Raw genomic sequence first — 23,577 nt, forward strand, 5'->3', positions numbered from 1 at the left:
ATGTAGGTATATTGTCTACATATTTCAGAGTCCACTGAATCCTTCCTCAGGACAACCATACATAGTAAGTATAAAAATGTAGGTTTATTGTCTACGTGTTTCAGAGTCCACAGACTCCTTCCTCAGGACAACGATACATAGTAAGGATAAAAATGTAGGTTTATTGTCTACATGTTTCAGAGTCCACTGACTCCTTCCTCAGGACAGCCATACATAGTAAGGATAAAAATGTAGGTTTATTGTCTACGTGTTTCAGAGTCCACAGACTCCTTCCTCAGGACAACCATACATCTGTATGTATGGTTGTCCTGAGGAAGGTGTCGGTGGACTCTGAAATGCGTAGACAATAAACCTACATTTTTATCCTTACCACTGGTTTGTCATGACTCCAGAGAGTGCAGAACAACTTCCGTTTCCAGCACCTATTTCTGACTTATCCCCAGGAAGCTGCAGCATCTGGATTCCAAGCTTTTTAGATGTTGTGTCTCACACAAACCTTTTAGGTGAGCGGTTCTGTTACTTCTTTACCAATTATTTACGTTGGATAAGACCCTATTGCGCTCTTGCATTTTTTCATATTCCTGGGTAATGTCCATTTTTCTGATTTTGTAGAATAAATAATGAATCGTCTTACATGGACGACAGTGACAAATGGGGAACACATTAAAGCTTTTAATGAAACATAATTCTCTATCAGGCTCTCGAATGTTGCTGAAGTTCTCGTTACAGTCACTTCTTCTGCGGTAAAGATGCCATGGCAATATTACCAAGGGCCAGGAGGCTCCCTGCAATACAAAGAGTTTTATTGGTATACTGCAGCCATCACATAATATAGTTTCAATTTTTATAACGCCAACATATTCCACAGAACTTTACGTTTTAAAGGGAGCTTGTACAGGCAAAAAGACATTAAAGAATAACACATAACTCAGATACCAAAAGGAGTTAGGGCCCTGCTGCTCACAAGCTACAATCTATGAGGAAATAAGGGTAACACGAAAAGTGAGTGGTAAAAAATGCTTTTAATTGTCTCGCCATTAATAAAATACGTAAGTGGATTCACATAACACTCCATGAACGAGACACCAGGCAGTATCAGTACAGATACAGAGGGCTAATAAGTGAGTGGAGGATGTGTGAACAGATCCTACAAAGGACCAGATTCTGAGGACATTTTTGTATGGGCAAAACGCGGCTAGTTAGATAAGTGAGATAAGTCGATAGGCCAGTCTAAAGAAATGCATTTTTAGGCCACTCTTAAAACTGTGAATATTGGAAATTAATCGAATTTTCCTGGGTAGAGCATTCCAGAGTATTGGTGCAGCTTGCGAGAAGTCTTGGAAACCGGAGTGGGAGGTTCGTATTATTGAGGATGTTAGTCTTAGGGCATTAGCAGAACGGAGGGCACCGGTAGGGTGGTAGACTGAGATGAGGGAGGAGATGTAGGGTGGTGCTGAAACATTGAGAGCTTTGTGGTTGAGAGTGATGAGTTTATATTGGACCCTGTAGCAGATAGGCAACCAGTGCATTAACTGGCACAGGGTGGAGGCATCGGTGTAGTGGTTGGAGAGGAATATGATCCTGGCTGCTGCATTCAGGACAGATTGGAAAGGGGAGAGTTTAGTAAGAGTGAGATCGATTAGTAGAGAGTTGCAATAGTCCAGACAAGAATGAATAAGAGCAACAGTAAGAGTTTTTGCCGAGTCAAAGATAAGGAAAGGTCAAATTCTAGAGATGATGTTTTTCGTGTTTATGTGACATGAGAGAGCGAGTGACTGGATGTGGGAAGTGAAAGAAAGATCTGAATCAAGTATGACCCCAAGACAGCGGGCTTGTTGCTGGGGAGTAATGGTGGAGCCACACACGGAAGTGGCAATATCGGGCACAGGTAGGTTAGTGGAGGCAGGAAACACAAGGAGTTCAGTTTTTGACAGATTCAGTTTTAGACAGAGGGAGGACATAATGTTAGACACAGCAGAAAGACAATCACTGGTATTTTGTAGTAATTCAGGGGTGATGTCCGGAGCAGAGGTGTATAATTGGGTGTAATCAGCATAGAGATGGTACTGAAAACCGATTCTACTGATTGTTTGTCCAATAGGGGCAGTGAATAGAGAGAAAAGGAGGGGGCCTAGGACCGATCATTGAGGAACCCTGACAGTAAGGGGAAAAGGAGAGGAAGAGATGCCGGCGAAAGACACAGAGAAGGAGCGGTCAGAGAGATAGGAGGAGAACCAAGAGAGAACAGTGTCCTTGAGGCCAATAGTGCGGAGCATAGTGAGGAGGAGCTGGTGATCCACAGTGTCAAATGCTGCAGAGAGATCCAGGAGAATCAGCAGGGAGTAGTGACCATTAGATTTAGCTGTTAGTAGATCGTTAGAGACTTTAGTGAGGGCAGTTTCAGTGGAGTGTAAAAAGCAGAAACCAGATTGTAAAGGGTCGAGAAGAGAGTTATCTGAGAGATAGCGGATTAGACGGGAAAGGACCAGGCGTTCCAGGAGTTTGGAGATGAAGGGAAGATTGGAGACAGGTCTGTAGTTAGCAGCGCAGTCTGGTCGTGGGATGTTTTTTTTCATGTAATGGATGTATGATGGAGTGTTTACACAAGAAGGGAAAGATACCAGATGAGAAAGAGATTAAATATTTTAGTTAGGTGAGTGGTGACAGCCGGGGAAAGGGAATGGAGGAGATGTGAGGGAATAGACATAACGTGTCATGTGACAATATGTCATGAGGATGACGAGTACCCGTGGCTGGCTCATGTGTGATTCTTGCAAGTACCAGTTACATTGCATCCTCCACACAAACGTTTTGGCTTGTGGTGGAAAGTAAGTGACCCCATAATTACACTCTAGCCATTACTCCGGAGGCATTAAAGAGAATGGCCTTTTTATATTAATGTAATTATTTTACAAACTTGTAATTTTTACATTGGCCATTTGGCCTAATATTAGACTGAGGATGTAAGCTGTGCCATCACCTTTTGTGAATGATGGATCCTGTGTAATCCATCATTATCAGTCATTGTACAGGAGGGCGATGTGAGCTGTGACCACCCATTGTGAATGGTGGATCCTATGTTAGCTGCTGTATGTAGAGGTGTTATCAGTCATTATACAGAAGGGGGAGGAGGTGAGCTGTGACATCACCTATTGTGAATGGTGGATCCTGTGTTATCTACTGTATATAGAGGTGTTATCAGTCATTATACAGGAGGGGGAGGAGGTGAGCTGTGACATCATCTATTGTGAATGGTGGATCCTGTGTTATCTACTGTAGTATAGGTGTTATCAGCCATTGTACAGGAGGAGGAGGTGAGCTGTGACATCACCTATTGTGAATGGTGGATCCTGTCTTATCTACTATATATAGAGGTGTTATCCGTCATTATACAGGAGGGGGAGGAGGTCAGCTGTGACATCACCTATTGTGAATGGTGAATCCTGTGTTATCTACTGTATATAGAGGTGTTATCCGTCATTATACAGGAGGGGGAGGAGGTCAGCTGTGACATCACCTATTGTGAATGGTGAATCCTGTGTTATCTACTATATATAGAGGTGTTATCAGTCATTATACAGGAGGGGGAGGAGGTCAGCTGTGACATCACTTATTGTGAATGGTGGATCCTGTGTTATCTACTGTATATAGAGGTGTTATCAGTCATTGTACAGGAGGAGGAGGTGAGCTATGACATCACCTATTGTGAATGGTGGATCCTGTGTTATCTACTGTATATAGAGGTGTTATCAGTCATTGTACAGGAGGAGGAGGAGGTGAGCTGTGATATCACCTATTATGAATGGTGGATCCTGTGTTATCTACTGTATATAGATTTGTTGTCTTTTATTGTAATCCTGTCTGTGATGATAATAAGACTACTAAACAGTCATCTGTATAGAACAAGAAGTGTGCGTCTAATTTTAGACTTGGTTGTCAGTGTGATAATTACAAGATTTCAATTTTTTTTATATCAATTATTTTAGTAAAACTAAAAGTTTCCTTCTTAATTTCTTAATTCTCATACCACCATGTGATGAGAATGATGATATTTAATCTTTGATGCATTATAGTGCAGATTTATTTTACATTTTGGCCAGGTTCATGAATTTTAACTTTTTATAAAAGCCCCCTTGCCCCCCCAAAAGTGCAAACTTACTTTAGTAAGACAGTAGAGTAAGAAGTGGAGAAACATTTTTTGACAGAAACATAATATCTTAAGATGTGACAAATTTATTAATACATTTGGTGTAGCTTAATAGTTTATAATAAAACCTCCTATACTTCTATGTTTTATATACAGTGGGTACGGAAAGTATTCAGACCCCTTTAAATTTTTCACTCTTTGTTTCATTGCAGCCATTTGGTAAATTCTAAAAAGTTCATTTTTTTCTCATTAATGTACACTCTGCACCCCATGATGACTGAAAAAAAACAGAAATGTAGGAGTAGAACCATCTTAAGGAGGATCACAAGGAAATGGACAGCATGTGACTTAAATATGAGTGTCTGAGCAAAGGGTCTGAATACTTATGACCATGTGATATTTCAGTTTTTCTTTTTTAATAAATTTGCAAAAATGTCTAGATTTCTGTCTTTTTCAGTCAAGATGGGGTGCAGAGTGTACTATAATGAGAAAAAAATTAACTTTTTCGAATTTACCAAATGGCTGCAATGAAACAATGAATGAAAAATTTAAAGGGGTCTGAAGACTTTCCATACCCACTGTAGATTTGATAATAGCACATGGAATTTATGAAATTTAGCACATGATAAAATGTGCCAAGCTTTGTCCAATTAGAATTTTTGCAAATTATAACCAACTAATTTTAGTAGAAAAAAACAGTGCAACATTTCTTAAATGTGTTGCAAATTCAGATTGCCTAATCTGACTTGTACGGGGTACTCTTATTCTTATTTAATAAATATATTTGACACAATTGGCACCAAATACTTTGCCATAAATATCAGAATTTAGGTGAAAAATTAACTATAAATCATCCAAAAGTATGTGGACACCCGACCATCACGGCAATGTGGGCCTGATGGACATACTATTTAAAGATAGCGGGGATTAATATGAAGTTGGATCCCCTTTAGTTGCTTTAACAGTCGTCATTATTCATTGAAGACATTCCCCAAAATTTTGGAGAGTGTCTGTTGGAATTTGTGCCCAATTAATCATAAATCTGTGAAATTATAATCAGAGAAATTAAATATTTGTGCAGTGGCTGCTAAATTCCATATCGGGCCTAATCTTTAGTCATTGTGTGGCACCCCAGGGGTCTGGTTGCCACAGTGGTAGAAATACCATGTCTGAGAGCGAGCATGGGTTTTCCTGGTCAGGAGCAATATTGCATGCCACGCCTCCTGCCCCAGTCCAGGGAGGGGAGGAACCTGCCCTTTATAAACTGGATCTGGGGCGGGGTTAGACAGTCTAGTTCCAGAGGAAGGGGCAGCAGCAAGGAGCTCTGTAGGAGCCAGGAGCTGAAGGCCAGGGATTGGAGCTGATAGAGCTCATCCTGGCAGAAGACGCAGAGAACCGGACACCGGAGTCCGAGGCTGTGGGGATATTCACATCCAGCAGCAGAAACCACCTGGCAGGGGATTTCAGGCCCTCTGGCCGTAGAAAGGCCAGAGGCTCAGTCACACGCAAGGGACCGGCACCGCCATCGAGGAGCGGAAGGAACCAAAGGCCCAAAGTCACCAGCCATACGGATGAGCACCACACGGTACACTCAGGGACGTGGGCTACTACACGACTACAGCAGGGTAGCCAAGAAGAGTGCAGTCAGATGGGAAGGCCTACACCTCCACCTGGCCAGGGGGACTCTTGTTCGCTCACAGACTGACCAGGCTTCTAATGTTAGCCAGTACTCCTGACAGGGCCTTCTCCATTACCAACAGTAAACACCCTGAACTGCACTGCATGGACTCTGAGTCATTTCTGCTGCGCCCATGCACCACAACCCTCACCATCTACACACGCTGCCCTGAGGCTATACTCCTCCCGTGGGGAGTTATACTACCCTCTGCTGCGCACACAACATCAGCCTCAGCGGTCTGCCCCGCAGCGGCGGTTCTCAGTGACCGCAATCCACGGGTGGCGTAGTCGGACATTTAAACATTAAAAACCAAATAAACAGATCCGCCACTGGTTAGACCACCCTGAGCCACGGGACCGGGTCGCCGCCACGGAGACTACAACCCCCAGCATTACACAGAGACCTGGCTCCGGGTATTCCCCCACAAACGGCCCAGGGAGCGCATCAACTTTGGCGTAGTCGGCAGGATTTCGTGCCCGCAACCACCGGGTACTGCGTGCCTGGAGAAAGACTGTGATACTTACCATGGTGAAGTTTCCCGCCATCCGCAGCCGTTTTCCCGCCATCCGCAGCCATTTTCCCGCCATTGGGCACCATTTTCGGGACGCCGCGCGGGAAGAAGACGGGCGTGGATGTCAAAAGCGTGCGAGAGCTGAAGCCCCGCCTTACGTACTGACGCTGCGCAAGGTCCTGGAAGGAGCCCAGCGGACGCCAACGTCACCAGCGTGCGACGCAAGGTCCTCGACCCCGACGATCGCCTGCGGAGCCGCGGCCTACGGAGAGGAAGCAACGGAAGGTATGCCACGGTTAACTAGGGGGGAGGAAGACACCAGGAATGGAGGGAGCTCCCACCGCCAGCGCGGCTGCTGCCGCAGTGATGCCGTTCATGATGCCGTACATCCCCGGAGCGGCATGGTTACCCCAGTACTCAGGGGAGTTGCATACCCCGAGCGACTTTAAAGAAAGACTGTATAGCCTCTTCAAAGTATACCCCCGTCCGAGGAACAAAAAGTGAGCATCCTGATAGGCCAGTTAATCGGAGCAGCCCAAAGAGAAGTGAAGTCCTGGTCAGCCAGGGAAAAGGGGACTGTAAAGGAATTACTGGCCCGTCTAAAGGACACTTTTGATACCCGCACCTCAGCAGAGATCAAGCTAAGATTTTATGGATGCAAACAGAGGGCACAAGACAGTATACGGGACTATGCTTTGAATTTGCAGGAGGCCCTGAGAGCCATTAAGCAGGCAGACCCTGACAGCGTGCGGAATGAGGATAAGCTGTTGACTGAACAGTTCATTGAGGGTCTACATTCCAGCGCCCACCGAACCCAGTTGCGTGTAATGGCCTTGCAGAACCCTGATTTGGACTTTGCGCAGTTTAAAGACAGGGCCATACGGGTGCTCCGGGAACCGGCACCAGGTGGTGCTGTAAACCACAGGCGCCCTGCTATTACCTATTACCAGGAGGCGGTGCCCTTGTCTGCAGAGCCTGTGGGAGCTGATGCACAGGCTTTGGACAAAGCCCCGGCTGCAGACCTGCACCATCAGGTCCAAGAGCTGACCAAAAGCGTTGCCGCGCTAACCAGAACTGTGCAGTCTTTACAGGTGTCCCCTCCAGGAAAGATCCAGCTGGCTTCCAGTCCGGAGGACGTCCCTTGGCGCCGACAGAGGAGGATCCCATCGTCCAGAGGAAGACCCAGCGACCGCTACGACCAGGACGGACAGCCCATCTGCCGCTGCTGCAACCAACCAGGACATATGGCAAGGTACTGTTATTTAAACGGGCCCAACCTTGGGCAGAGGGCCGACCCCCAGGCATAAGACCATCAGGCCCATCAAGCTGGCGTGATAAGTACGTAGGGGGATGACCGGTCTTGCCTGTGGTGCTGGATGGCATTCCTATGAGTGCGCTACTGGACACCGGGTCACAGGTAACCACCACCCCCTATGTGCTTTTTAAGTGGTACTGGAATGACTCAGATATTACCCGCTACCCAGATGACGATTTGAGCATCATCGCAAGCAATGGTCAGCCCGTGCCGCAGGTGGGATTCAAGGAGGTGACCATAAAAATTGGTAAAGTTGAACTGCCAGTGCAAGGACTGATTATTGTGGACATTGACCGTCGTGAAAGCCACCCTAAGATAACCTTGGGTACTAATGTTATTGAAAATTGCCTTGCAGAGATAATTGTCATATTACAGCAGGTTGCGGTGAACGCCAGCTCCAGCCAGCAGCGTGTCCTACAAAAAGAGATCAGAGCCCTGATGAAAAGGCAACAGGTAGAACTGTCTGGTGGTGAGATTGGTAGTGTTAGGATGAGTGACCCGTTCCCTATCGCCATGCCCCCAAAAAGTGAGATGATGATCTGGTGCCGGACTGCAATCGGGTTAAGAGGAAGGGACTATCAAGCCATGGTAGAACCCGTCTACTCAGACAGTAGGCCCACCATTTTGACAGCACGGGGGGTGGTCGATGTACGCCATGGGAGGGTACCCGTCCGCATCCTAAACATTGGGGAAAGAGAACTATACTTGCCCCGGTATGCCACTCTAGCCAGATTGTTCACCGTTAACCAAAACTCTGTAAAGGCCATGGAACCCTTGCCTCCATCTCAACCAGAGGAGGGTAACGGCTCCAAGAAACAAATGGAGGATTGGTGTCAGATGATGCATGTGGGCACCGACTCCACTCCCTCACACCAAAAACAGGGAGTCTACCGGGTGGTGCAGGAGTACGAAAGAGTCTTTAGCAAACACCCGCTAGACTTTGGGCAAGTAAAGGGGGTAGAACACCACATCCCCACGGGAGACCATCCACCCATAAAGGAAAGATACCGACCTGTACCCCCTGCACACTATCAGAATGCCAAGGGAATGTTGCGAGAAATGAGGGAGGCTGGGGTAATCAGGGACAGCTGTAGCCCCTGGGCAGCTCCACTAGTTCTTGTGAAAAAGAAAGATGGCACCATGAGAATGTGTGTAGATTACAGAAAGGTCAACCGTATCACGAACAAAGATGCGTACCCGTTACCTAGGATAGAGGAATCTTTAGCTGCATTAAAGTCTGCTAACTTCTTCTCCACTTTGGATCTTACTAGCGGGTACTGGCAGGTTCCTGTAGCAGAGGCAGACAAGGAGAAGACCGCGTTCACCACCCCGATGGGTCTCAGCGAATTCAACTGTATGCCGTTCGGGCTCTGCAACGCACCAGGAACCTTCCAGCGGTTGATGGAGTGCTGCTTGGGGCACAGGAATTTCGAGACGGTCCTGCTATACCTGGACGATATCATCGTGTATTCCAAAACATATGAGGACCATCTGAAACAGGTGGCAGAGGTGTTTGACGCCCTGGCAGGCTACGGCCTAAAGGTGAAACCCTCCAAGTGTCATCTACTGAAACCAAAGGTACAGTACCTGGGACACGTGGTGAGTGCTGATGGAGTAGCTCCAGACCCTGATAAGATCACAGTGATTAAGGACTGGCCAAGACCCTCCAGCATAAAGGAAGTGCGGCAGTTCCTCGGGTTGGTAGGCTACTACCGAAGATTCATCCCCGGGTTCACCAAAATGGCAGCCCCTATGCAAAACCTCCTGTTGGGTCAGTCAAAGACCAAGAATCAGAAGCCGCCCTTCAGGTGGGACAAGCTGGAAGAGGAGTCATTCCGCCAGCTGAAGATGGCCCTCACGGGGGATGAGGTCCTGGCTTACCCTGATTACGGCCAGCCTTTCATCCTCCATACAGACGCCAGTAACGTGGGGCTAGGAGCCGTACTATCCCAGATCCAGCAGGGCAGAGAGCAGGTAATTTCTTACGCCAGCCGAAAACTACGGCCCACAGAGAGAAACCCTGAGAATTATAGCTCCTTCAAGCTAGAGTTCCTGGCAGTGGTGTGGGCAATGACGGAGCGTTTCAAACATTACCTTGCCTCTGCCAAGTTCACTGTGTACACGGACAACAACCCGTTGACACACCTGGACACTGCAAGACTTGGTGCCCTGGAGCAAAGATGGATGGCCCGACTGTCCAACTATGAGTTTACCATCAAATACCGGGCGGGACGCACAAATGCCAAAGCAGAAGCCCTGTCCAGGATGCCGAACTTGCCGGACGGAGGAGAAGATCCAGAAGAACGGGAAGAGATTGAACTCCCTGCGTTCCACCGTCATGGGATTACCCAGTGTTCCCACTGTGTAAGGGACAAGCACTCTGCCACGTTCAATCCCTTACCCCACTACAGCTGGGGGGAGACGCAAGACAGTGATCCAGCAGTCTGCCTGGTAAAAGAGATGCTGACACAGGCTGATGCCCACCTTGACCCAGACGCTCCGGAAGAGACCAAACAGCTGTGGAAGGAGAAGAGTAAACTGTTTCTCTACAAGGGGAAGCTGTGCCAGAGAATTGTCAACTCCCGGACACATGAACTGATCTGACAGGTAGTGGTCCCGAGATGAGACACGGCTATGGTCTTGGAGGCATACCACGACGGAGCAGGGCACTTTGGGTGGAAGAAGCTGGAGTTCCTGTTGCCTGAACGGTTCTTCTGGGTAGGCATGAGAGGGGCCATTGAGAGATGGTGCAGAGACTGCGGCCCGTGCAAACTGAGAAGAAAGGACCGTGCCAGCCAGAAGACTCCCCTGCAGCCCATCATCACCAAGCAGCCACTAGAACTGGTAGCCCTGGACCATGTGAAGCTGGCTCCAAGTAGGTCCGGGTACGTCTACGCCCTCACCATCGTAGACCACTACTCCCGGTTCCTGGTGGTGGTCCCTGTCAAGGACTTAACGGCTCAGACAGCAGCTAGAGCCTACCAGCAGCACTTCTGCCGTCCACACGGGTATCCGGACCAAGTGTTGACTGACCAAGGTCCAGCCTTCGAAGCGGAGGTCTTCCAGGAGTTCTGCAACCTGTATGGCTGCAAGAAGATAAAGACAACGCCCTATCACTCCCAAACCAACGGATTGTGCGAGAAGATGAACCAGGTGGTGATAGACTTGCTGAAAACGTTGCCCCTGGAAGAACGCAGTCTGTGGCCTGAAAAACTGCCTGATCTGGTGGACTTGTATAACCACATCCCAGTAAATTCCACAAACTGCACCCCGGCTTACCTAATGAGAGCAAGACCTGCTAAGCTGCCTATTGACCTGGATATGGGAGTCCTGACACCCGAGGACACCTCGCCAGAGGCAGACTGGGATACAGAACGGCAGCAGCAGTACCGGAAAGTACAGGAGAGTGTTGAGAGAAGTCTGTCTCAAGCAAGAGAAAGGCAAGAGAGGACTTACAACCGGCATGCTCCTGCTGTTCCCCTTGCACCTGGAGGTCTTGAAGAGGAAGAGGCGGCTCCATAAGTTGGATGACCAGTGGGAGAAAGAACCGTACACAGTACTGCCTTCAAGTCATGAAAATCCGAAAGTATGCGTTATCAGTAAGGATGGAGGAGAGATCACAGCCACTGTCTCCAGAGACCACCTGAAGAAGTGTCCCGAGCAGCTGCAAAGCACTGATGAAGACCAAGATAGCCCTCAACCCGCAGAGGTAAGGGAAGAAATGGTCAGTACAGTACTCTGAGAATTTCCCCGGTCCTGGACACAAATTAACAACGCTATTGTGGTACCCGTCCTTACCTTTCTCCAGCCAGCCCCTCAAGGGCCTACAGAAGAGCAAGTAGTGTTGGGAGAGCAACCGGCCCCGGAGGCAGAAGATTCCATACCAGCAGCCCAGGAGAATCAACCCTCTGCTAGTAGTGAGCCTGCCGTGCCTGTGGTAAGCCAAAGAGTACGCAGAAAGCTGCTGAACCTACCCATAACATCTCCAAACACCTGTAGTGCAGACACTAGTGAGCCCACTACACAAGGGGTAGAAACAGGGGACCCAGAAAGAACACCACCAGATAGTGTGTTACGTAGGTCCACCAGAAGCACTAGAGGTCAGATGCCCGCTCGTTGGAGAATCTAGGATATATACCTGTATATTGCAAATGTTGAATTGTTTTATGTTTGTTGCATGAATACTAATTATGTTTCTCAAGTTACCCGACAGGGTTTATGGACTGACAGGTTATGGACAATGAATAACCGGAACTGTACCTTGTAAATAGTTGCACCTGTTAAGTGCCCCTTTTGTGCCCGACCACAGAACAAAAATCCGTGGAGGTGGCTGAAGACGTGGTCCAACGCCGGATCATCTATGCCCTGTAGCCACCCCAGGGCCTACGTGGAGGGTTTGGGACGGGTCCCTCAAAATACATCTTGGGTGACATGGACACCTGGTTACGGAAGCGCCGTGACCTATACAGACTGAACTCCTTGTACATATGTTGATGTGTTATTGCTTATACCCTGTTATGTATATTTTCATAAAATGTGTTTAGTCCCGGAGTACTAAAATTTACCAGGGGGGAATGTGGCACCCCAGGGGTCTAGTTGCCACAGTGGTAGAAATACCATGTCTGAGAGCGAGCATGGGTTTTCCTGGTCAGGAGCATTATTGCATGCCACGCCTCCTGCCCCAGTCCAGGGAGGGGAGGAACCTGCCCTTTATAAACTGGATCTGGGGCGGGGTTAGACAGTCTAGTTCCAGAGGAAGGGACAGAGCAGCAGCAAGGAGCTCTGTAGGAGCCAGGAGCTGAAGGCCAGGGATTGGAGCTGATAGAGCTCATCCTGCAAGAAGACGCAGAGAACCGGACACCGGAGTCCGAGGCTGTGGGGATATTCACATTCAGCAGCAGAAACCACCTGGCAGGGGATTTCAGGTCCTCTGGCCGTAGAAAGCCTGGAGGCTCAGTCACACGCAAGGCACCGGCACAGCCATCGAGGAGCGGAAGGAACCAAAGGCCCCAAGTCACCAGCCATACGGGTGAGCCCCACACGGTACACTCAGGGACGTGGGCTACTACACGACTACAGCAGGGTAGCCAGGAAGAGTGCAGTCAGACGGGAAGGCCTACATCTCCACCTGGCCAGGGGGACTCTTGTTCGCTCACAGACTGACCAGGTCTCTAATATTAGCCAGTACTCCCGGCAGGGACTTCTCCATTACCAACAGTAAAGACCCTGAACTGCACTGCATGGACTCTGAGTCATTTCTGCTGCGCCCATGCACAACAACCCTCACCATCTACACACGCTGCCCTGAGTCTATACTCCTCCCATGGGGAGTTATACTACCCTCTGTTGCGCACACAACATCAGCCTCAGTGGTCTGCCCCGCAGCGGCGGTTCTCAGTGACCGCAATCCACGGGTGGTGTAGTCGGACATTTAAACATTAAAAACCAAATAAACAGATCCGCCACTGGTTAGACCACCCTGAGCCACGGGACCAGGTTGCCGCCACGGAGACTACAACCCCCAGCATTACACAGAGACACGGCTCCGGGTATTCCCCCACACACGGCCCAGGGGGCGCGTCAACTTCTTATACTGTATACCTGCAATGGTGATGCCCATTGTGATTCGGTAGAGGATGAGATCTCCTGAACCTCCTTTCAGGTGAACCGGCAAGTCATTGTCAGCCTAGAAAAGGCAAGGAAATCATTAAGTGTACTCTGTGTATTAGAAATATACAGTGATCAAGTGATAATTTGGCAACATCAAAATTATTCCACTAAGTAAACAGAGATTATCTATTTGGTGAAATCATCTCAATTTACTTAGTAGCCTGACCTCTGTGAATTTTATGGCATCTCAATCTATTTGAAGGAATTATCTCAATTTTACTTAATGGCATCATCTCTGTTCTGTTTTCCTGGTGGAATCATCTCAGAAGCATCATCTCTGCTTAGTTTGTGGAAACCTAGTGATCTGTCTTGGTAGCATCATCTCCGTCTACTTGGTGTAATAATCTAGATCTACTAGGTGGCATAATCTCTCTACTTGGGGGCATCATATCTGTCTTGGTGGAATCATCTCAATCTATTTGTTGGTATCTTATCTTCTCTGCCTACTTAGAGTAATCATCTGGTCAACTTGGTGTAATCTAGATCTACTAGGTAGCATCATCTCTCTACTTAGTGGCATCATCTCTCTACTTAGTGGCATCATCTCTGTCTTGGTGGAATCATCTTGATCTAGTTGGTGGTATCCTCTCTGCCTGCTCAGTGTAGGTCAACTTGGTGGAATCATATTGATCTGCTTGGTAGTATCATCTCTGACTACTCGGTGTAATCATCTCAATCAACTTGGTGGCATTATCTCCGCCTGTTTGGTGGCATCATCTCAGTCTTGGTGGAATAATTTACATCTACTTGGTGGCATTATCTCTTTTTTCTTGGTGTAATCACTTCCATCTATTTGGTGGCATCAACTCTGTCTTCTTAATGGCATCACCTCTGTCTTGGTGGAATCATGTCTATCAAGTCACTGGCATCATCTCTGTTTATTTTGTGGAATTGTCTTTGTTTAAGGCCACAGCCCCACTAGCAGTATTTAGTCAGTATTTGGTCAGTATAATAGAAACAAGTGCACCAATTCTGCATTTATCATCCACTCCTGATTTTGTCTCCCACTCCTAAGAAAAAATACTGACTGAATATTGACCTGATATTGGGGCCGTGGCTTAAAGCAAAGAATCGGTTTCTCATTTTGCCTCATGAAAGTTGGAATTCAAATGTGAAAGAGTTATACACCTATTCTTTGCTGAGATCAATTGAAATCATCAATGATTTAAGGGTAGGGCCTCACGTAGCTGTCACCAAACACATGGGTGCAATGCTGCTACATCATGACAGTCCCTTTGGCTTTCAAATAAATTATTAGAAAATTGTTTATAAAAAATGATGCCCCATTAACAAAGAATCAATCAATTCACATTCAGTTTCTAGCAATCAGTTTGAAAGCTTCTTTGCCCGGTGAACGTTACTCTTAGTCGTGAATGACCTTGTATTGTACAATATTAAGTGAAAACTGAGCTGTTGAAAAAATGTTGGAGGAACAATACCTGGAATATTTTCTGCTTCTCTAAGACGCGGTTTTGCATCTGTGCACGACTAGATGTGGTGAAGGCTCGTGAGATCCTCTGACCCAAAACCTGTAGAGCGTTCAAAGAATTCTATCAGAGTTCTTATGGATTATCACAAGTCATGAGATACAAACACTAAGTCCAGGCTCTTGTGGAGGCCTTCAGTATACCATCTTCATGTGACCAATATTTTGTAATATGTTACTTCTATATTGAAGTGGGATCACTTGAAGTTAAAGGTCAAAAGCCTGAGGTTGCACTACACAGAGATTCTGACGATAACATGTCTCTTGATTTCCTTAAAGTGTTTGGTTTTGTTGTGGAGATTTTGCATGGATTTTGAGAGAAGAGGAAAGGTCCTGGCAATCACGTGTAGAATAAATCATGTTTTATTTAGCACACACATGGAAATCCAATTAAGTGATTAAGCTCATCCCTGGCTTTCGCCAATAATCTGGCATGGGCTGAAATGTTTAAGTGGATTTCGATGTTTGTGCTGAATTAAACATGATTTATTCTACACGTAAGTGTCGGTACCTTTCTTCTTCTCTCATTGTATTGACCTCCATGAGCACCACTACATGCGGAGTGCCAACCTATCCTTCCACTTTTTGTATGGATTTTATCCATAAAATACTACAGCACATTACAATTTTTTATTCGGGATGAGTTGTTTTGAAAGACACCTTTCACTTTACCATATAAAGTACTGAAAAACAGCAAGAAAACACCAAGTGCGTTGAAATGCATGCTCACCGCAAAAAAAGGCAATTTTTCATTCTTTACATTTATTTGTTCATTTTATGGGATAGATAATTTTATATTTTGATAGATAGGACCTTTACGGATACCAAATTCTTAACATTTTATTAAATTTGATTATTTTTAAATGGAGGTAATTAAAATTTTTTATGATTTTTTTTAAAACTTTTTCTTGTATTTTTTAGTCTTCCTAGGGAACTTGAAAATACGGTTGTTTGACTGCTTATACTATAAAACGGCAGTATTGCAGTAAATATTGAAAATGATGGTCTCCTATGAAGGCCGGATGGCCAGCCCATGGTTTGGCTTTACCACAATGGGGTCAACGGGGGCCTTCTGCAAACCCCTGACGACTACGTAAATCCACTGAAGACCTGCATCCCACCAGGATTACACCACTTAAATGTCATTGTGAGAGACTGAGAGTGGTATGTAAAGGGGTTTTCCAGGACTTTAACATTGACGGCTTATACTTAGGTCATCAATGTCTGATTGGTGGGGATGCGACACCTTTCCGGTGTTGGCGGCGGCCAGAATTGCTCAGCTGTACAGCACAGCTCCGTCGACTGTATAGTGGCCGCGGCTGGGTACTGCACAACCTCCTCCAATTCAAATCAACAGTGAAGTACCCGGCCGCGGCCACTATACAGTCGACGGAGCTGTGCAGCTCCGTAACTGAGCAGTTCTGGCTGACACCGGGAACAACTGTTTGATGGAGGTGCCACCAATCAGACGTTGTTGACCTATCCTACCTGCCATGTGAGGTGCATGCTTAGCTCCTGAGCCTGCTTTGCTGTCCTGTTTAAAAAATAAAACCGAGCGCTTAGATAGTTTTCTAGACCGTTTTTGATATGTGAGCCCCTTTGGAGAAAATGTATCATCCTCCAATTCAGTTTTCTTGAGTCAAAGGGTCCTATTCATTCTTGCATTTGCACCTTTTTGTATAGTTTTTGATGTTTTTCATCTATTTTTCATTTAAAAAGATGAGAGAGGCCTGTAATTGACATCATAGGTCGACCTCAACTTTGAGAGACAAAATGAGAAAACAAATCCTGAAAATCACATTGTCTGATTTGGAAAGAATTTTTTTTCAAAGTTTGGTGGAAAATAAGTATTTGGTCAATTACAAACAAGCAAGATTTCTGGATCTCACAGACCTGTAACTTCTTCTTTAAGAGGCTTCTCTGTTCTCCACTCATTACCTGTAGTACTGGCACCTGTTTGAACTTGTTATCAGCATAAAAGACACCTGTCCGCAACCTCAAATAGTCACACTCCAAACTCCACTATGGTGAAGACCAAAGAGCTGTCGAAGGACACCAGAAACAAATTTGTAGCCCTGCACCAGGCTGGGAAGACTGAATCTGCAATAGGCAAGCAGTTTGGTGTGAAGAAATCAACTGTGGGAGCAATAATTAGAAAATAGAAGACATACAAGACCACAGATAATCTCCCTCGATCTGGGGCTCCACACAAGATGTCACCCCGTGGGGTCAAAATGATCTCAAGAATGGTGAGCAAAAATCCCAGAACCACACGGGGGGACCTAGTGAATGATCTGCAGAGAGCTGGGACACAGGCTACCATCAGTAACACACTACGCCGCCAGGGACTCAGATCCTGCAGTGCCAGACGTGTCCCCCTGCTTAAGCCATTATATGTCTGGGCCCATCTGAAGTTTGCTAGAGAGCATTTGGATGATCCAGAAGAGTATTGGGAGAATGTCATATGGTCAGATGAAACCAAAGTCGAACTGTTTGGTAGAAACACAACTCGTCGTGTTTGGAGGAGAAAAAATGCTGAGTTGCATCAAAAGAACACCATACCTACTGTGAAGCATGGGGGTGGCAACATCATGCTTTGGGGCTTTTTCTCTGCCAAGGTACCAGGACGACTGATCCGTGTACATGAAAGAATGAATGGGGCCCTGTATCGTGAGATTTTGAGTGCAAACCTCCTTCCATCAGCAAGGACACTGAAGATGAAACGTGGCTGGGTCTTTCAGCATGACAGTGATCCCAAGCACACTGCCAGGGCAACGAAAGAGTGGCTTCGTAAGAAGCATTTCAAGGTCCTGGAGTGGTCTAGCCAGTCTCCAGATCTAAACCCTATAGAAAACCTTTGGAGGGAGTTGAAAGTCCGTGATTCCCAGCGACAGCCCCAAAACATCACTGCTCTAGAGGAGATCTGCATGGTGGAATGGGGCAACAGACCAGCAACAGTGTGTGGCAACCTTGTGAAGACTTACAGAAAACATTTGACCTCTGTCATTGCCAACAAAGGATATCTAACAAAGTATTGAGATGAACTTTTGTAATTGACCAAATACTTATTTTCCACAAAAATTTGAAAAAAAATTAATTCCAAATCAGACAATGTGATTTTCAGGATTTGTTTTCTCATTTTGTCTCTCATAGTTGAGGTCGACCTATGATGTCAATTACAGGCCTCTCTCATCTTTTTAAGTGGGAGAACTTGCACAATTGGTGGCTGACTAAATACTTTTTTTCCTCACTGTATACACACATTTAATAAAAAATATCGATGGGAGTGCTTCTTTAAAGACAAAAATAAAAAACATTTTTGATTTTGGCAAAATTCACGAACCGAAATAAAGAATTTGTCCCGAAAAAACAATCACCACAAGGCAAACCAAAAGAAAACTGAGTTAACCCCCTCCCCAGCAAACTTTTACAACTTTGCAAAGACTTTGACACTTTTCTAAATAAAAACAGGCAGGGCTTAATAGAAGGGGCTGTGATCAACCATCCACAACAAATGGATGTACGTGCGGAAAGCCCAAAGATGGCCCGTTTATAAAGAGGCTTGCTCACCGCGCACCTTACTTCAGGGGGATTTTGGTGCATGAAACTCTAGTTTTGATAAATTTTCCCCATTTGTGGCTATGCAAAGAAAAGGAGGGAGGGGAAGAATACATTACATATCTGCGGTGGATTTCCGCATGGATTAGCGTAATACGGTACCAGCTAAGTAGATGGAGTGCAAACCTGCAAGAAATCCGTAAGAAAATCCGCAGCAAAATCCTCGCGTAAGATAAGCAGATTTTGCTGCGAAAAAGCTGGTGAAAAGTCTGCAGCAAATCTGCTCCGATTGCCTTTAGACTATTAGTAAGATGGTACAAAAGGTTGATACAACTTTTGTGTAACTTCTACAAGTCACAATAAGGGAGATTTCTACCTACCCAGTAATTCCTCATGGTGCCGACAGTTGCCCTGATCTGTGCTTCACTCGTCCTTTCTGGGTCATCTGACAAGGACGCACACAGATGATCTTCCCTGCCAGAAATAGACGTAGCCGAGCAGCCAAAAACGTCTGCATGTTACATTCTGCAACCGTGACGCTGGAAGGGGGGAGTAACAGGAGGGGGGGGACCGTGGGGAACAAATAAAACCCTTGGACTGAGAAAGTTACCGAAAAGTTTTAGACTCTACTGACTATCGCACCTGTCATGATGTCGCCCCATCCCCACAGATGACATTAAAGGATTTTTAGATTCTTTATGGCGCATGATTTAACTTCTTATAACCAGCTTAATGTATGCCTCCAATGTTCTTAACAAAACGTCAACATCATTTGCGATCTTTTTTTATTTGAAGACATCCCGCCTTCCACTCTCCAAAAAAATCTGTCTTCTATCCGAAGTTGCTGCTGTCCATCACTTGTTCTCTTGTTATTTTAATTATGCTCCAAACTTAGCGTACACTGTGCGTCTGCATAAAATTTTGAAAAAAAAAATGAAATGAAAAAAATCCTCAGAATATGGGGAAAAGTAAAAAAAAAAGAAAAACATACAACACAATACTCTTCTCAACATAGAACGTAGTAATACATCCTTTGTTGGGTCCTCATGTTTGGTGCAGGCTCAGGAGCCTTGGCATAATGTAAAAACGTTACAAATCTCAGAAATTTTTTTTTATTTTTTTTACGTAGTTCTGATTTTTTTTTTAACACTTAAATTTAAATTTTTAAACTCTACAAGCATGGTATTGCTGTAATAGCATACTGCCCTAAAAAAATCATAATGAAAAGTCATTTCTACTGCACAATGAACAGTGAAGAAAACCCCAAAACAAAAAAACTGTGGAAGTATTGAGCTTTTTTCACCATTTTGCCGCACTTGGATTTTTCCCCCTTTTTTGCCTGTGACGCGCACCCAGGGCCGTGGGGTACTCGGCAGGTGGGCCTCTGGATGCCAGTTGGCGGGGAATTTCACGGTGGCTGGCCCGGTCTGTGACCCAGGGCGGTCAGTGCAAAAGAGGGGGACTTTTAGAAAGTTTGTGACGCCACCTGTGGTGCCTGGTGAGGATCACCAGCGCTGCAACAGTCCTCTGAGGCAGATGATAGGGCAGCTAGAGATGGAACGGCTCCCCACAGGTGGAGCAGGCCTCAGGGCAGTGAAGTGAGAGAGCGTGGGTTGCGCTGGGCGTTGTAGTGCAGGGGGAACAATGGCGCCGATGAAAGAATGGACGGAGGCAGTACAGTGCAGTCATCCGAGATTTTACTCACAGTTCTTAAGACAATCCACAGGTGCACTGTACAGGTTAAGGTCTCCCGCGTCACCGGGCAGGGGTTCAATCCTTCCTCGGGCAGCTTGAGAATACCTGCCAGAACCCCACTTTCTCATGTTCCTATTTTGACCGTCTTCACACTGGGTCTTTCCCCCTCCTGCCCTGCGCTGCCCACTCTGAATCCTGTTCGGGTACTCTGAAGTCCCTCCTGTCCGTCGGAGTTACACCGACTTGTTTGACCCTCAGGGGACTAGAATGCGGCTACGATCCCTCTGTCTTCTGACAGATGCGGGGCGTACGGGTGCCGTCCTGCACGCGCCGTACCCCCTAGGATCCTTTCTTAGAACGGAGCCTACTCCCTGCTCCCCTCCTGGTCCTCCTGACTTGGCCCCACTTATGGAGCAGATCTCCTAATGAGACTCTGCTCCCGGACTGTTCTTCTGAACTGTCCTGAGCTGTTCTTCTTAACTGCTCTCCAGAACTATCCCACCACCCTAAGATGGCTTCCCTATTTTATACTCCTACCAAAGTGCTCCCTCTAACTACTTCTGACGTGCCCAGGGGATGGGGACGACTCGGCACCCGGGCCTTGTTGTTGCCTGATCTCGGGGGATGTCGCGGTGGCTGGCTCCCGGGCCCGTACCCTGGGGTCACTCTTAAAAGAAGAGGGGAAAGTTATATGGGATAGGGGAATGTTCGTGACGCCACCTGTGGTGTCTGGTGAGGATCACCAGCGCTTCGACAGTCCTCTGAGGCCGGTGTTCAGGCAGCTTAGTTGGTGCGGCTCCCCACAGGTGGAGCGGGGCCTCAGGGCAGTGTAGAGAGGGTGTAGAGTAGAGTGTTGGCGGGCGCAGAGCCGCGGAGGAAAGAACAGACAGAGGCGGTAGTTGAAGTCATCCAAGTCTTTACTCACTTTGGTGTCTAGTCAGCTCAGAGCTCCTCTCTACTGTCACACGGTGAGCTGCGGCCGCCAGGGTGGGGTTCAGCACTCTCCAGATAGTTCAGGAGCACTTGTCAGGACCCCCGCTCTAGTGTGTTCCTCTCTGGTTCAACTTCTCCCACCTTTTGCCCCCCACTGAGTCCCGTACAGGTACTGCGATGTCCCTTGTGGGTAACGTGTAGTTCCCGGACTGACTGGGTGCCCTTCTTGGTGACTTGTGGTGAGAACGTGGCGTAAGGCCGGGTCCCTCTGGATAAACTCAGATTAGGGCATACAGGTGGCGACTCCGCTCCATCCGTATCCCCCTGGGATCCACATAAGCCTCCGGACTTTTCCGACAGAGACGTAAAGTGCAAAGTCAGATAATCGGGGACCGGTACCCCCTCTTGCGGCAGGGTCTCTCTGGCAGGGCCAGAATAAGGTATGCAGGTGGCGACTCCGCTCCGTCCGCACCCCCTGAGATCCTTTCGCCTGTGGAGCCTATGTCCTCTGCTCCCCTCCTGGGCCTTCTTGCTTGGACCCTGACCGGGGACAGAGCCGGTTATAACTCTGCCTCGACCCCCCGTCTCGAGGCCTGAGACCGGGGACCATGGACCCTCAGCCGGCTGCAGCCTTGTGCTGACCTGCCGTCCCAAAGACCCGCGACCAAAGACCCCGTTATTAAAAATGACCTCCAGTTATATAGAATTCTAATAAAGTGCTTAGGTATATGCTTCCTCCACCCTCACTCACTACGTGGTTCCCCCTAACTTTGGTTTCCCCCAACTCCTCCATTCAGGTCCGGGGCAGCACTATGGTGCTTTAGGCCCCCTTCAGAACTGGAGTGGTGTAGTGTTGAGTGTGTGGTTGGGGTCCTGTGTAGTACTCCATCCTTACCTGGGAGAGGAGATACCACACCTCGTTCTGAGGTGCAGTACCCCTGTGACGACTGAACCCTCAGGGGTTCCACACTTCCTCCACCCACACCCACTACTGGTTCCCCCTACCTTTGGGTTCCCCCCACTCCAGCCAGGGTCAGGGCTCAGCAGCTGCGCTCTGCATGCCGTCCCTCCAGCTGGCCTGGAGCAGTGTAGTGTTGGATGCAGGTGTTGGGGTTCCGGGCAGCACTCCCTCCTTACCTGAGAGAAGGGAGACACCACACCTCTGGGTGAGGTGCAGTACCTCTGTGGCGACTGAACCCTCAGGGGTGCCACACCAGTACATTATATAATAAAATGAATGCTGTGATTTAAAATTAAAATTCTTCCCCCCAAAAAAGCCCTTATATGACTATGTCAGGGGCTTAAAGAGTAATTGTCACTTTGATTTTTATGTAATAAATCAATAGCACATGAGAAAATAAGCAACTTTGTAATCTATTTTATCAGAGAAATTTGCTTCTTTCTCCTCCTAGACTGATCTTTCATCTGAAGACAGATTGTTACATTACTGAGATATGAAATGACAGTTAGTTTTTATAAGATTCTATATAGAAGGGAGGGGAGGAGCAGCTCTGCCTCTAGCTCCTCCCTCGGCCATCCCCCTCCCCTCTGCATAGCATCTTTTAAGCATCAACTGTCATCTCCTATCTCAATAATGTAAAAATCTGTCTTCACTGAATACAGATTTTAACCGGTAATTGAGAATATTGAGAATGAAAGATCAGTCTAGGAGGAGAAAGAAGCAGATTTCTCTGATAAATATGTGACTTATAATATATTTTTCTTATTTTTCCCAAAAATTTGATTTGCAGCTAATCGATTGGCTGTGAGTCACCAGAACTTCTAAGCCTTTAATTGCCCATTAAAGATGTGCAATATTGGCCAATTAAAACAATTGGGCAAAAAAACACAAAAAAACAACTAAAACAATTTTTTAAAATGAGCACAGTTGCATTTAGATCTCCGGAATGTTGTTCTTTACAAAAAGAAGTGCAAAACCAATGTAAAACAAAAAAGAAAAAGGTGCTTATGGCCTGTCTATCTCAAAAGCCAGAAAGCACACTTTCTCTGACAAAGAAGCCTTTCTTTCATTATTTTTCTGCTGTAGGAAAATTAGGACTGAGAGGACTTAACCTGCCCCCCTTAGTTTTTTCCTCCCCTTCTTCCTAGAGAAAGTCATATCTTTTTTATTTTTCCATCCACATAATGGTATGAGGGCTTTTTCTTTGCAGGGCAAGTTGTACTTTTAAATGGCACTATCCATTTTATCACGTGATTTACTGTAAAGGGGTAAAATTGAAAAAAAAATAGTGTAATTCCACAATTGCTTTTTGTGTAGTCATTCTCCGAGACCTGTAACGTTTTCATTTTTCGGGATCTGGGGCTGGGTGAGGACTTATTTTTTGCGCCCTGAGCTGACGTTTTTACTGATACCATTTTAGGGCAGATCCAATGTTTTAATTTACTCTTATTTTATTTTATTTCAATGTTGCGGAGGCCAAAAAAACGTAGTTATGGAGTTTCGATCTGTTTTCTCGTTAAGCCGCTTACTGATCAGATTAATTTATTTTAGATTTTGATAGATCTGACTTTTACGAACGCAGCGATACTAAATATGTGGATTTTTTTAATTGCTTTATTTTTA

The 23,577-nt window shown here is 46.5% G+C and overlaps 1 protein-coding gene across 1 annotated transcript; it reads right to left on the reverse strand.

Annotated features, from left to right (window-relative positions):
• Window positions 1–657: 657 nt before the first annotated feature.
• On the reverse strand, window positions 658–18,876 carry LOC141153279 (cytochrome c oxidase subunit 7A1, mitochondrial-like). Its single transcript, XM_073637989.1, has 4 exons — window positions 18,746–18,876; window positions 14,761–14,850; window positions 13,253–13,337; window positions 658–785 (listed from the first exon to the last, which is right to left on the reverse strand). The coding sequence occupies exons 1-4, from the start codon at window positions 18,758–18,760 to the stop codon at window positions 730–732; spliced, it is 246 nt and encodes an 81-aa protein (XP_073494090.1). The 5' UTR covers window positions 18,761–18,876; the 3' UTR covers window positions 658–729.
• Window positions 18,877–23,577: the final 4,701 nt, after the last annotated feature.

Source organism: Phyllobates terribilis, unplaced genomic scaffold (genome assembly GCF_046119375.1).
Source record: "Phyllobates terribilis strain yellow unplaced genomic scaffold, ASM4611937v1 Scaffold_7__3_contigs__length_470593459, whole genome shotgun sequence".
Taxonomy (NCBI): Eukaryota; Metazoa; Chordata; class Amphibia; order Anura; family Dendrobatidae; genus Phyllobates; species Phyllobates terribilis.

What these genes read in the sequence shown, in the direction of transcription:
- LOC141153279 (XM_073637989.1), bottom strand. An exon ending in AGAAGCAGAAAATATTCCAG is followed by an intron (nt 13,338 to 14,760) that starts GTATTGTTCCTC and finishes TGCCTTTTCTAG; the next exon opens with GCTGACAATGACTTGCCGGT. An exon ending in AATGGGCATCACCATTGCAG is followed by an intron (nt 786 to 13,252) that starts GTATACAGTATA and finishes TTTGTATTGCAG; the next exon opens with GGAGCCTCCTGGCCCTTGGT.